The 12,208-nt window shown below is 53.4% G+C and overlaps 2 protein-coding genes and 4 non-coding genes across 17 annotated transcripts; 1 reads left to right on the forward strand and 5 right to left on the reverse strand.

Annotated features, from left to right (window-relative positions):
• Positions 1-398: 398 nt before the first annotated feature.
• Positions 399-6,293, reverse strand: RPL23A (ribosomal protein L23a). The gene is made up of 7 exons (XM_003812691.5): positions 6,158-6,293; positions 5,100-5,195; positions 4,372-4,921; positions 3,512-3,695; positions 1,432-1,608; positions 693-762; positions 399-466 (listed from the first exon to the last, which is right to left on the reverse strand). The coding sequence occupies exons 3-7, from the start codon at positions 4,394-4,396 to the stop codon at positions 452-454; spliced, it is 471 nt and encodes a 156-aa protein (XP_003812739.1). The 5' UTR covers positions 4,397-4,921; positions 5,100-5,195; positions 6,158-6,293; the 3' UTR covers positions 399-451.
• Positions 580-651, reverse strand: LOC112437648 (small nucleolar RNA Z17). Its single transcript, XR_003026208.1, has one exon. It is a non-coding gene; the product is annotated as a small nucleolar RNA Z17 (small nucleolar RNA).
• LOC112437638 (small nucleolar RNA SNORD42) lies at positions 842-905 on the reverse strand. Its single transcript, XR_003026199.1, has one exon. It is a non-coding gene; the product is annotated as a small nucleolar RNA SNORD42 (small nucleolar RNA).
• Positions 1,678-1,749, reverse strand: LOC112437647 (small nucleolar RNA Z17). Its single transcript, XR_003026207.1, has one exon. It is a non-coding gene; the product is annotated as a small nucleolar RNA Z17 (small nucleolar RNA).
• Positions 3,786-3,852, reverse strand: LOC112437637 (small nucleolar RNA SNORD42). The gene has a single exon (XR_003026198.1). It is a non-coding gene; the product is annotated as a small nucleolar RNA SNORD42 (small nucleolar RNA).
• Positions 5,964-10,131, forward strand: RAB34 (RAB34, member RAS oncogene family). Of its 12 annotated transcripts, none has more exons than XM_008965114.6 (11): positions 5,972-6,046; positions 6,991-7,203; positions 7,422-7,513; positions 8,355-8,423; positions 8,515-8,616; positions 8,711-8,775; positions 8,909-8,960; positions 9,139-9,220; positions 9,293-9,383; positions 9,515-9,622; positions 9,705-10,131. In XM_008965114.6, the coding sequence occupies exons 2-11, from the start codon at positions 7,150-7,152 to the stop codon at positions 9,770-9,772; spliced, it is 783 nt and encodes a 260-aa protein (XP_008963362.1). In that variant the 5' UTR covers positions 5,972-6,046; positions 6,991-7,149; the 3' UTR covers positions 9,773-10,131. The 12 variants fall into 12 exon arrangements, with proteins under 12 accessions (XP_063455239.1, XP_008963362.1, XP_063455238.1 ...); XM_063599168.1 differs by having other exon boundaries at positions 5,976-6,046; positions 8,358-8,423; XM_008965115.6 differs by having other exon boundaries at positions 5,981-6,046; positions 7,125-7,203.
• The last annotated feature ends 2,077 nt before the right edge of the window (positions 10,132-12,208 follow it).

A 12,208-nucleotide genomic window follows, 5' to 3' on the forward strand; every position in this document is an offset into this window, starting at 1 on the left:
GGCAAGGGGTGAGGGAAGCAGACAGACCGGTTGGACATAGTAGATGGGTGTGTGAGGACAAAATGCTACCAGAGAGCCAGCCAATCCACACTCCCCTGAAATGGATGCTAACACCCTTCAAACCCTGGGCATTGGTTTCATACACAGCCTCTTCCAGGGATAAAAGGGGTTCTTGTACAGCTTGTTACCCTCAACCATGGAGGCAAGTTCTGAGTTCTGGTTTTCCTAGGACACTAACTCTAGTCACAAAGATCTCTGGAGTGATCATACATGGTGGAGTGGCAGGGTGAGGTATTTCAAAAGGATAACTAGAACAGGAGTCTTGCCCAAGCCCTGTCATGTCAGTGTGTGTGTGTGTGGCCTCCCAGCCCAACCAGAAATTGACAGACAGGCATGTATATGGTGAAAAGATATATATATATATATTCAGAATTAGGCAGCTGGACTCAGTTTAGATGATCCCAATCTGAAAAACAAAAGGGAGCCTCGTTACTGGACTTGAAATATGAAGATTAAGCTGGAATGTTATTTTTAGAAAGCAAAATGAGGAATGTGAGGATAAGGTTTGTCAAGGGTAGGGGTGCAGTCAGTTAATTATGACTAATCAGCAAAGATCAGGCTTTGGTCGCTAACATATGCATCATTTGCACCCAAGGGGTGAGCATTAAGGGGTTTGTAGGAAGGAAACTTACTTTGTTGGCAACATCCAAAGCATCGTAATCAGGAGCCAGTCGAACATATGCCTTCTTCTCTCCATCAGGCCTAGGGTAGAGAAGGAAGCCTTAGTCCCTGCCACCCTCAACTGCCCCCACACCCTCCCCCTTCCTCCTCCAGTCCTCCGGCACTTCAGTGGTTCCTTTGTTCATGTCATTCTTTTCCAATAATGGTTTTTCCATCATTAGCCCAGAGGACACCATGAAGCCACAAAGCCAATTCTCTTATGGGAAACACCACAGGCCACATTAAGACTTAAACCAAGGTAATCTGCCACGTGTCGCACTCTAGTTGCCTTTCCCAATAGAAGTAGGGACCCAGAAAATGAGCACCAACCCCCAATCAAGTCCTAGAAAGCATTGCCTCAGGTCCACACAAAGGTCTGTAACTAAGGCAGCCTGTAATTCCTGCCTCAAGGCTCACACACACTGCTAAACCTACACCAAGTTTAAGTCAAGGAACCTTTTTCCCCTGCTGAAAGGTCCAGGGGAATTTTTTTTTAAAAAAAGGGCCTTGCTTGGTTGCTCAGGCTGGAGTACAATGGGGCAATCATGGGTGATTCCTGGCCTCAAGAGATCCTCCTGCATAGCTCGGACTACACGTGTAGTCCTGCATTACCAGGACTACCTAAACATCAAAAAGCTTCATGAAATGCAGGTTTTTTTGGCTCCAGACTGCTGGTCCAGCCTGCTCCCCATCCCTTGAGGCCCAACTCACCGAATCAGGGTGTTGACCTTGGCCACATCAATGTCATACAGCTTCTTCACAGCCTGTTTAATCTGGTGCTTGTTGGCTTTAACATCCACAATGAACACAAGTGTGTTGTTGTCTTCTATCTTCTTCATGGCAGACTCAGTGGTCAGCGGAAACTTGATGATAGCATAGTGGTCAAGCCTGGGAGAGGCAAAATGGGGTCACCTGGCCTGGGCCCATTCTTTTGGAGCCCAGAGCCAGGAGAGCCTAGGTGCATCAGACAACGAGGTACCAATCACTTTGTTCAGACTTTGGTCGCTTTACAGTGTCATCATCTGCACCCTGAAATCTAAGGGCCTGAAGCCCCAATCCCAGGGGCAGAACGTTGTGCATTTTCTTTCTCTTGAAGGGCTCTTACAACCTCAAGTGATTAAAGAATCATCTTTGGGCCAGGTGTGCTGGCTCATGGCTGTATTCCCAGCACTTTGGGAGGCTGAGGCAGGCTGATCACGAGGTCAAGAGATCGTGACCATCCTGGCCAACATGGTGAAACTCCCTCTCAACTAAAAATACAAAAATTAGCTGGGCATGGTGGTGCACGCCTGTAGTCCGAGCTACTCAAGAGGCTGAGGCAGGAGAATCGGGCCAGAGGCAAATTCCCTTTTTTTTTTTTTTTTTTTTTGAGACAGAGTCTCGCTTCGCCCAGGCTGGAGTGCAGTGACAGGATCTTGGCTCGCTGCAAGCTCCGCTTCCTGGGTTCACACCATTCTCCTGCTTCAGCCTGGGACTACAGGTAGCCTGGGACTACAGGTAGCCTGGGACTCAGTAGCTGGGACTACAGGTAGCCTGGGACTCAGTAGCTGGGACTAGCGGCGCCTGCCACCACGCCCGGCTAATTTTTTTTGTATTTTTAGTAGAGACGGGGTTTCACCGTGTTAGCCACGATGGTCTCGATCTCCTGATCTCGTGATCCGCCCGCCTCAGCCTCCCAAAGTGCTGGGATTACAGGCGTGAGCCACCGCGCCCGGCCAGCCAGGAGCAAATTCTTATGCACAGCTGAGGTTAAGCCACAGCAGTGGCTTAAGCACAACTGTAACACAGCTTTCCCCATTTAAAGTCACACTTGATTCTAGGTCCAGCTTGGTGGCGGGAGGGGCAGGAAGACAGTCTGTGAACTGCTTTCCTGTATGAACACAATCCACTTTTTCTGTTAAGAAAGAGTAGAAGCAGCAAAAACCTATTGGTACTAACTACTACCATGGCTCTACTCAAATCTGTGCTCCCTAAAAAGTCAGTTATTACCGATAGCTCAAATACTCAAGTGTCCAACCTTCTGCCCATTTCCCCCCAACTGTTCCTTGAGCAGTATGAAAATTCGGGAAAATGAATGGAAAGAAGCTTCTATACACCGCAGCAGGACATAACTGCCAAATACAGATAATGGAATCCCCATTATCAATCAAGAATCAATCCACGTTCTCACTCTCAAGGATTGTTCCCTATAGCAGTAGGAGCTATGAGCAAGGAATCTCTGTATTCTACTTTATACTCCCCCCAAAATAAGTTTTCAAACCGTGACCACATGTGAAGCAATAATTAACCTAACAAATTTTGAGAGACTCAGGGTTTTTTTTTTTTTTGAGACGGAGTTCACTCTTATTGCCCAGGCTGGAATGCAATGGTACGATCTCTGCTCACCGCAACCTCCACTTCCCGAGTTCAAGCGATTCTCCTGCCTCAGCCTCCCGCGAGTAGCTGGGATTACAGACATGCGCCACCATGCCCGGCGAATTTTCTATTTTTAATAGACGCGGGGTTTCTCCATGTCACTCAGGCTGGTCTCAAACCCCTGACCTCAAGTGATCCGCCCCCCCCTCGGCCTCCCAAAGTGCTGGGATTACAGACGTGAGCCACCGCGCCCGGCCTCTGGGCTGATCCTGCCAGTTTTGTAAATGCAGCAGAAACAATCTCCTCATACTTCCAATTAGAGAAGCACACTGGACACAATTTGTGTTTGAGAAACCATCACGCAGAGTGAGTGAATTTCCAAATTACCAATGGAGAATACTCAAATCTTTTCATGGGTACAGGGGGCAGTACTGACTTGTTTCTCCTGGGAGCGCTCTTCCGAGGATATTTGGGCTGTCTCCGGAGTCGCAGTGTCTTCGGCCGCCGGAAGGTGGGTGACGTGCGGATCTTCTTCTTTTTGTGGCTGTGGACACCTTTCAACACTGCCTTCTTGGCCTTTAAAGCCTTCGCTTTGGCTTCAGCTTTAGGAGGGGCAGGAGCTGGGAGAAAAGGAAAGAAAACGTGGGTGCGGGATTTAGAAATCGGTCACTTCCGGCCCCAAGAACTGCAGTGGGCGACCCTGGCCACAGGTGCATCAGTGGTTCCTTTGAAGACATCACAAGTGTCAGGAGATTAAAACTTTTCCATCATATGCACGATACCAGAGGCGAAAGCGACCAACTCTAAGTAACTCCAGGGATACGACTATGAAACAAAGTAGCACTGAATGAACGCTTGATACATTCCAGAAAATGTCCTACGAATTTTACACATACCCCATCGCAAAACCACGCTGCGGAGAGAGGGGCGGGTAATGTAGCCCGGTTGAACATGAACCAGAAGGAAAATGGTTAAAGCTGAGGGCACTAATTCCTTACAGGCCCGGGGACATGGAGCTCCAACCAGTGAATGCGTGTAGCTTCCCAGAGCCGAATGTCTGGCCCTCCCTGGCGGATGATGCCTGCCGCGTTGCCCCCCACCAACTCCCTCTACCGGAACTCAGCCCACGAGGCTGGGCCCACGCGGCCCACGTATACTGCAGCGTGTCCGAAACGCAGGGAACAGCCCCGGGGCAGAGCCCTCAGGGCTTAGCCCAGCAGCCGTGTTCCCAATTCGTTCGCTCTGCGGCGCGGCAATCCCCGGTAAACCAGCTGCGGCCCCATCACCAACACACACCTTCCTTCTTCGCTTTCGGCGCCATCTTGTGAAAAGGGTCTCCAATGCCCGTTCCCACGGGCTTATAGCGCCAAAGAGCACTAAAGACTCGCGATGCTTTGTACTTAGAGCTGATTGGGTAATTTGCAGAGCGGCGCCCTCTGGGAACGGTAGTTAGGTTTAATTTCTTTTTCGTGCGTGAACAAACATGCGCCACTCCTCCCCTCAAAGGCACTAAAGCTTCATGGGGGTTGTAGTTTTTTTGTTTTTTTTTTGTTTTTTTTTTTTTTGAGCGCTCTGTCGCCCAGGCTGGAGTGCAGTGGCGCGATCTCGGCTCACTGTAAGCTCCGCCTCCCGGGTTTACGCCATTCTCCTGCCTCAGCCACCAGAGTAGCTGGGACTACAGGCGCGTGCCACCATGGGGATTGTAGTTTTTTGAAGACACGCGTTTATTTGCTCAGGCCAGCGGACGGCGTAGCCGGCTGTCGCTCGGGTCTGGTCCCGGGAGCTTCCTATCTTGAGCAACTGCCAGTCTCAGGGAAGAGGATTGCCATGCCAGGAGGCAGGAACGCTGCCAAGAGGAAAGAACACATTTGGATTGACTCGGGAGTTAGATACAGCTAAGTTCTAGAGTGCTGGGGCAGGATTTGCTCGGTCGAACTGAGGTCCAGAGAGGAATGTGGTTTATCAATAACACAGTGATTTGGTGGCAGAAAAAAATCAAGTCAGGGCCGGGCGCGGTGACTCACGCCTGTAATCCCAGCACTTTGTGAGGCCGAGGTGGACGAATTGCTTCGAGCCCAGGAGTTCGAGACCACCCTGGGCAACACGGCGAAACCCTGTCTCTACAAAAGAATACAAAAATTAGCCGGGCGTGGTGGTGCGTGCCTGTAGTCCCAGTTCCTTGGGAGGCTGAGGTGGGAGGATCGCTTCAGCCCTGGAGGTCGAGGCTGCAATGAGCCATTCCAGCCTGGGTGGCAGAGTGAGACCCTGTCTCAAAATAAATAAATAAATAAATAAATAAATAAATAAATAAATAATCGAGTCACGAGAGGGAAGTGTCAGAGGAAGTACAAGGCGGCCACACCTGCCCCTCTTTACCTGCGACACTGATACTGTCAAGTTTTACTGCGTTTCCTGATAATGCACTTGAAGTTCTATGAAAATTCCACACATTTCTCCAAGATTCGCTAGTTCTTCTGGTTAGTAACTTCACTCACAATCCCCTGCCCTAAACTAGTCTTCCCTTCCGTGTCCTGGTCATCTTTACATCCTCAAATTCAGCCCCAGACACAGAGAAAGGTTTCTTAACACTCAGGTTTGCTTCTCCTAAGGTGTGTGCCTAACCCATCCCCACTTGATCCTTTCTTCTTCCCTCTCCCTTCATAAAACCAGACATGTCCCCTTTGACGGTGAAATTGATTGTGCACTGCCCCCTCTTCTATCCTGCAGGACTTTGCACAAAGGAGTTGTCCCTGGGGGATAGATTCCAATGGGGCCAGAACAATGAACACCCATACCAGAGGGGAGTCCCCGCCTCCCAGAGCGGAGACCACCCCAAAGAGCAGAGTTTCCGGGTCCACTTAGCCCTTCTTTAACCGCCCTCGAGGGAACTTGATCTTCAGCCCTCCCACCTCACAATCTACACAGCAGCCTTGAAGGAAAAGACGCCAGACTTCAGACGTCTCTCTCCTCGGTGGGCACCTCATTCTAACCCTGGCACCCCCTTCGCACGCTTCCCCTCCACCATCCCCACCCCCGACCTCCCAGGGCAGAAGGGCGAGAGGGGGCAGACTCTATGAGTCACCTCCCAGGCCTGGAGTTGAGGAGGGAAGCGCCGCCTCTCCTTGGGCCCCTTCTCTCCCCCTTTCCCCTCCCTGCTGGTTCCTGGCATCGCCAGATGCTGCGCAGCAGTCTCCGATTCCCCATCACCAATTCGGCTGGGTAAGGGTCCCCATGAAGGCGCAGCCGGGCATAGAGGTGCAGGGGAGAGCAGCCTGGGGAGTCCCTATCTGGATAGGCTCCAGCCTGGGTCGGGGCGGTCCTGGTGCCCGGTGAAGCGTCAAAAGAGGGAGCCTGAGCGGGGCAACGCAGAGGGGTGGAGAGGAGGGGGTGGCGAGGGCGGGCAGCGAGGCCTGGAGCCGCCAGGAGAGGGGCGGGGGGCGGCCCTTCTCCAGGAATTTCCGGGGATCGTGTTACAGCGTTGGCGGAGCCCGAGCGGAGTGGGACTCGAGGCCCTGTAGCCGGACTGGGCCCCTCGCCCCCTCCTCCAGCGGCCTGCGGGCCTTGGCAGCGCCGCCCCTGCCCACACTGACCCCGTGTGGCGGGGCCGCTCCGCGCCCCCGGGCCGCTCTGTAATGGTAGGGCAGCCTCAGCCCCGAGATGACGTCGGGTCTCCGCGGCCCCGGGTTATTGTAGGAACTATCCGGCCCCGCGTAATCGTAGGAACTATCCGGCCCCGAGTAATCGTAGGGTCTGCGCGGGCCCGGCCCCCACCAGACGGGACTCCCCGCCCCCAATTGGCGGCCGAAGAGTCTCCTCGCCCCAGAGTCATCTTCGGGACGCCCAGGGCCCGGGTGATTTTGGGCTCGCCGCGGCCCCGGGTGATTGTTTCATCTCCGTGGCCCGCGGTGGTCGTAGCGTCTCCGAGACCGCGGACTCCCGTAGGGTCCCCGTGGCCCCGAGTTGTAGTCGGGACACCCCGGCCGCGGGTGATCGTCGGGTCTCCACGCGCCCGGGTCGCTGACGCGGATCCGGCATCGGCGCCTTCTCAGGGCGCCCTGCAAGGCCGCAGGCAGGATGAACATTCTGGCACCCGTGCGGAGGGATCGCGTCCTGGCGGAGCTGCCCCAGGTAGGCGCCGGGGCCACGTCGGGCTTCAGTCTACAGCCCGGGGTGTGGGCGAGGAGGAGGCGGCACCAGACCAGTTAGAGGACTGGGCCCAGCCCTGCCACCCAGCTAGGCCTGGTGCTTCTGGGTGGTCCCTGCACTCCACCCCTACCCGGGCCGCTTGGCTGCGGGACAAGGGCCAGGAGTAGGAAGCTCCATTCTCTTCCATCCTTCCCACTAAGTGCCTGAGGAAGGAGGCCGCTTTGCACGGGCACAAAGACTTCCACCCCCGCGTCACCTGCGCCTGCCAGGAGCACCGGACAGGCACCGTGGGGTGAGTTAGGGACACCCACAACAAAGAGAGGAGGTCCCAGGAAACTCTGTAGTCATAGCGAGGGTAAACAACCACCCCCTTGGGGCTTCATTTCAGCCCCTACCAGCTATATGGTTTTTTCCCCCTCTTTAAGCCCCTGTATCCCCTCCTTTTCTCCCAACAAGGTTGTTGTGAGTTCTATGAGATGGGGTTGGGTAGAAGGGTGGCAGCTGGATTTCTGAGTAGAGACTAAGGTGTCTGAAATGGGAAGGTGGTCACCTGCTCAGATCCCCACATAGCATCCATGGAGCCCCAGGGCAGGGGTCTGGCTGTGCTTACAGGGATGAGTCTTATTGTGGGTTTTAAAGGTAATACTGATAACAGTTGGCACCATTAATTAAGCATTTGCTGTGTGCCAGGCAGTGTTGGGTACTATCATCTTTATTGAATGGAAAAGTCCATCACTTAAGATATATCCTGATTTCAGACATTAAAATGCGGGGGGGAGGGTGTCTTAGAATATAGGACATTTATCTCATTTTAACCTTCACAACGACCCAGTAAAATATATACTAACTTTACTTAAATGTTTAAACTGAGGCTTAGAGAGGCTAAATAACGTGTCCAAAGTCACACAGCTAATCAGTGTGAGAGCTGGGATTCAAATTCATGTCTCTCTGCTTCTGGAGCACAAAACACTCCTCCTCCCCAGCACACCTGTCCACGCAGCTGCCTGGGACGCCTGGTGTCTATAATACCCTCAGCCTGGGTGCAGCTACCTTTCTGGACCTAGTCGGGAGCATTGGAACTCCCTAGGGTGAAAGAGCTCGTGCCCACTCCCCTTGCCCACTCTTGTGTCCAGCAGATTTAAGATCTCCAAGGTCATTGTGGTGGGGGACCTGTCGGTGGGGAAGACTTGCCTCATTAATAGGTAAGGGGGTGCTGGAGCTGAGCTGGGCAGGGTGGGGCCAAGCCTAGCCAGGTGGGCTGGCTCCAGATCACAGCATCTGGTACCCTCTCAGGTTCTGCAAAGACACCTTTGATAAGAATTACAAGGCCACCATTGGAGTGGACTTCGAGATGGAACGATTTGAGGTGCTGGGCATTCCCTTCAGTTTGCAGCTGTGAGTGCTTCCACACCCCTTCCAGCTATCCCTTCTCCCCAGCACCCACACCCCCCAAGATACATACCTGTGCTTCACTCTTCCTTCCTTCCAGTTGGGATACCGCTGGACAGGAGAGGTTCAAATGCATTGCGTCAACCTACTATAGAGGAGCTCAAGGTAAGGGGCTGGGTGAAGTGGGGTAGGTGGGTCTCAGAGTGCACATGGCTTCTCATATGGAGCTGGAAGGATTGGGGAAATGAGCAGTAGTGTCTTCCCTGTCAACCTGGGGCTGTTTCTGCCACTCTTCCAGCCATCATCATTGTCTTCAACCTGAATGATGTGGCATCTCTGGAACATACCAAGTAAGTGAGCATCCTGCAATATAATGGGAGGCTCCGGGAAGAGAGGTTCAGAACAGAGGGGTGGTCAGGAAGAAGAAGAATGCATGTAGGACCAGAGAGGGGGTAATTGGGCCTATGAATGTCAGCGGGAGGGGCCCTGCAGACTCACTCATCCCTTACTTTCCACCTCCCATGGCAGGCAGTGGCTGGCCGATGCCCTGAAGGAGAATGACCCTTCCAGTGTGCTTCTCTTCCTTGTAGGTTCCAAGAAGGATCTGAGTGTGAGTGTGCCAGTGGGGGGACTTCCCAGCTTGGTGAGGGAATGCCCCCCTCTGACTCTGGCCTTCCCTCAGACCCCTGCTCAGTATGCGCTGATGGAGAAAGACGCCCTCCAGGTGGCCCAGGAGATGAAGGCTGAGTACTGGGCAGTCTCATCTCTCACTGGTGAGTTGGAGGCTTTAGGGCTCTGCTGTGACACTCTTGCCTGGCTCTCCTCTCACTGCTACACCTCCAGCTGTGCCCTGTGTCCCCAGACCCAGCACTGCCCCTGAGCACCTATCTGCTCTCTGTGTCAGGTGAGAATGTCCGAGAATTCTTCTTCCGTGTGGCAGCACTGACCTTTGAGGCCAATGTGCTGGCTGAGCTGGAGAAATCGGGGGCTCGACGCATTGGGGATGTTGTCCGTGAGTGCTTGCCTGGTTGAGGGTGGCAGAGGGCACAGTGAGCCTCCAATCCCTGCTTCACATATTTTCCACCCTTCTTTAGGCATCAACAGTGATGACAGCAACCTCTACCTAACTGCCAGCAAGAAGAAGCCCACATGTTGCCCATGAGGGCTGAGGAGACTGTTCAGAGACTGCCCAGCCCTAGGGCACTGTGCCACCCTCATTCCTCCAGAGCTTGACCCCTGGACATTTGCACTGACTTTATCCAGACCAAAGAGCTGCCTCTTGGTGGCAGTATTCCCACAGAGGGGTAGCTGGGACCATGCTAGTCACTTCCTGCCCCCAGGCACCGTGCCAAAGACTGGATGCCCCCTACTCCTCAGGGGACTGTCCAGGGCGCCCAGTGGTAGTGAGGGAGAGTGTCTCTGTTCTTTTGCTCAGCCTGCTGGGCCCTTTGTGTTTGAGGATGCTTAATGATTCCAGCCTCTCACTGTGCCTTATGCATTAAAATTTCTTTGTTACGAGCACTTTGGGGCTGGAGTTCTTTGTTGGGGATGATGGATGTGGAATGGGCATGACTGTGTGGCCATTTTGGCACTAGAGTCCCCTGGGGATGCTGTGCTGGCCATCCCTGGCCCCTGGGCAGGTTCAGGTAGGCTGGGAGCTGAAACATCAGTTTGGGGGCTGCACTGGGCCCTCACTGGGTGAAGTCTGAATGGCTGGCTTTGAGAGCCCTTTCCCCTGATCCTTTCCCCACACGTGTCCTCCTACTTGGTGCTTATACCCAAATTTTCACCACTGGAGAATCTTTTTCTTTTTTTCACCCTTTTCTTGCCTTCCCTTTAAGAAATACTTTTCCAGGCAGGGTGCGGTGGCTCGTGCCTGTAATCTCAGCACTTTGGGAGGCCAAGGCAGGCAGATCACTTGGATTCAGGAGTTCGAGACCAGCCTGGCCAACATGGTGAAACCCGCGTCACCATTAAAATCCAAAAATTAGGCCGGGCGCGGTGGCTCATGCCTGTAATCCCAGCACTTTGGGAGGCCGAGGCGTGCGGATCACGAGGTCAGGAGATAGAGACCATCCTGGCTAACAAGGTGAAACTAAAAATGCAAAAAATTAGCCAGGCGTGGTGGCTGGTGCCTGTAGTCCCAGCTACTTGGGAGGCTGAGGCAGGAGAATGGCCTGAACCTGGGAGGTGGAGCTTGCAGCGAGCCGAGATGGCACCACTGCACTCCAGCCTGGGCGACAGAGCAAGACTCTGTCTCATAAAAAAATAAAATAAAATAAAATACAAAAATTAGCCGGGCGTGGTGTTGCGTGCCTGTAACTCCAGCTACTTGGGAGGATGAGGCAGGAGAATTGCTTGAACTCAGGAGTTATAACCATTAACTTTTCTTTCTTTCTTTTTTTTTTTTTTTGTTTGTTTTTTTGGTTGTTTATGCCATTAACTTTTATAAGAAAGAAAGGTGACCAAGACCCTGGCTCCCTGTTGACATCTAACCCAGAGTTCCAGAGTAGCTGGAAGCACCTCAGACATCTGGGTCAACAAAGGAGGACTTATGGCCTCGTGTCATCCTGGGAGGCTAAGGGGGTGTCCAAGTTAGAAGGCAGATTCTGGCTCCCAGTTGCCAAGTGCTCTGTCTGTTCCATTCCTGGTTCCATTCTCACCAGGATGGTTGGTTTTTCTGCACACTTCCCTTCTCCTGGCTTCCCCTCCCTCGCAGTTCCTAGACTCTCTAGAGCTACCACGGGAAGGAGGGTCTGGGCAGGAGCCCTACCCACTCCGGACTTGGGTCTGGAGGAAAGTGAAGGTGGGGATCAGGCAGAGCAATAGTAGCAGCAGCAGAGCCCCTGGATGATGGTGGAGAAAACAAGGTGTGGACCCCATCCTTTCTCCTCCTCTTCATCCTGGCTTTGGAAGCTGGTGCCAAGAGAAATGGAGGGGTGTGGTGCATGGAATGTCGTCGATATGGCGATAACTTCTTTTCACACTCTCCTGTGATTGTTTTTTCCATTTCTGTTCCCTGGCAGCACTGGGCTCCTCACCCTTGCCTTGCCTGTTAACAGATGTGTGTGAAGCCAGCACCACAGTCCAGGTGTGGTGTTTGTGCTGCACCGGGTGTGGGAGTTCTGTGTTCCGTGTGCATGTTGTATTAGTCTGTGTGTGGTGAGTATATTTTGTGTGTCTGTGATATATGCATGCGCAGAGTGTGTATGTTGTACCTGAGGGCGTGAGGGGTGTCACTGGGATGAGGTTCCTATGAATGCAGCCTGCCCTGTTCTCCAGACTGTCTATCAGGATAAGCTTACGACTCTCTATTGGGCAGTATTGTCTCTAGAATAGGGTGTCCCCTGGGGGCCAGGGGCGGGGAACGCTGCGGGGTGGCGCAGGGGCTGGGAGCAGACATCAGGTCCTCAGCCCGGAGTTAGGTCTTCGGAGAGGCCTGTGGGCGGAGAAAGGGGAAGCCCGGGCTCCACCAGAGGCGGAGGGACCTCGAAGCCCGGAAGGTGGAGTGGAAATGGCGACGCCAGGACCTCCCTGGGCTCAGGGGATCCTCCCATCTCAGCCTCCCGAGTAGCTGGGACTACAAGTGCGCACCACT

The sequence above is a fragment of the Pan paniscus genome, chromosome 19, assembly GCF_029289425.2.
Source record: "Pan paniscus chromosome 19, NHGRI_mPanPan1-v2.0_pri, whole genome shotgun sequence".
NCBI classification, from domain to species: Eukaryota; Metazoa; Chordata; class Mammalia; order Primates; family Hominidae; genus Pan; species Pan paniscus.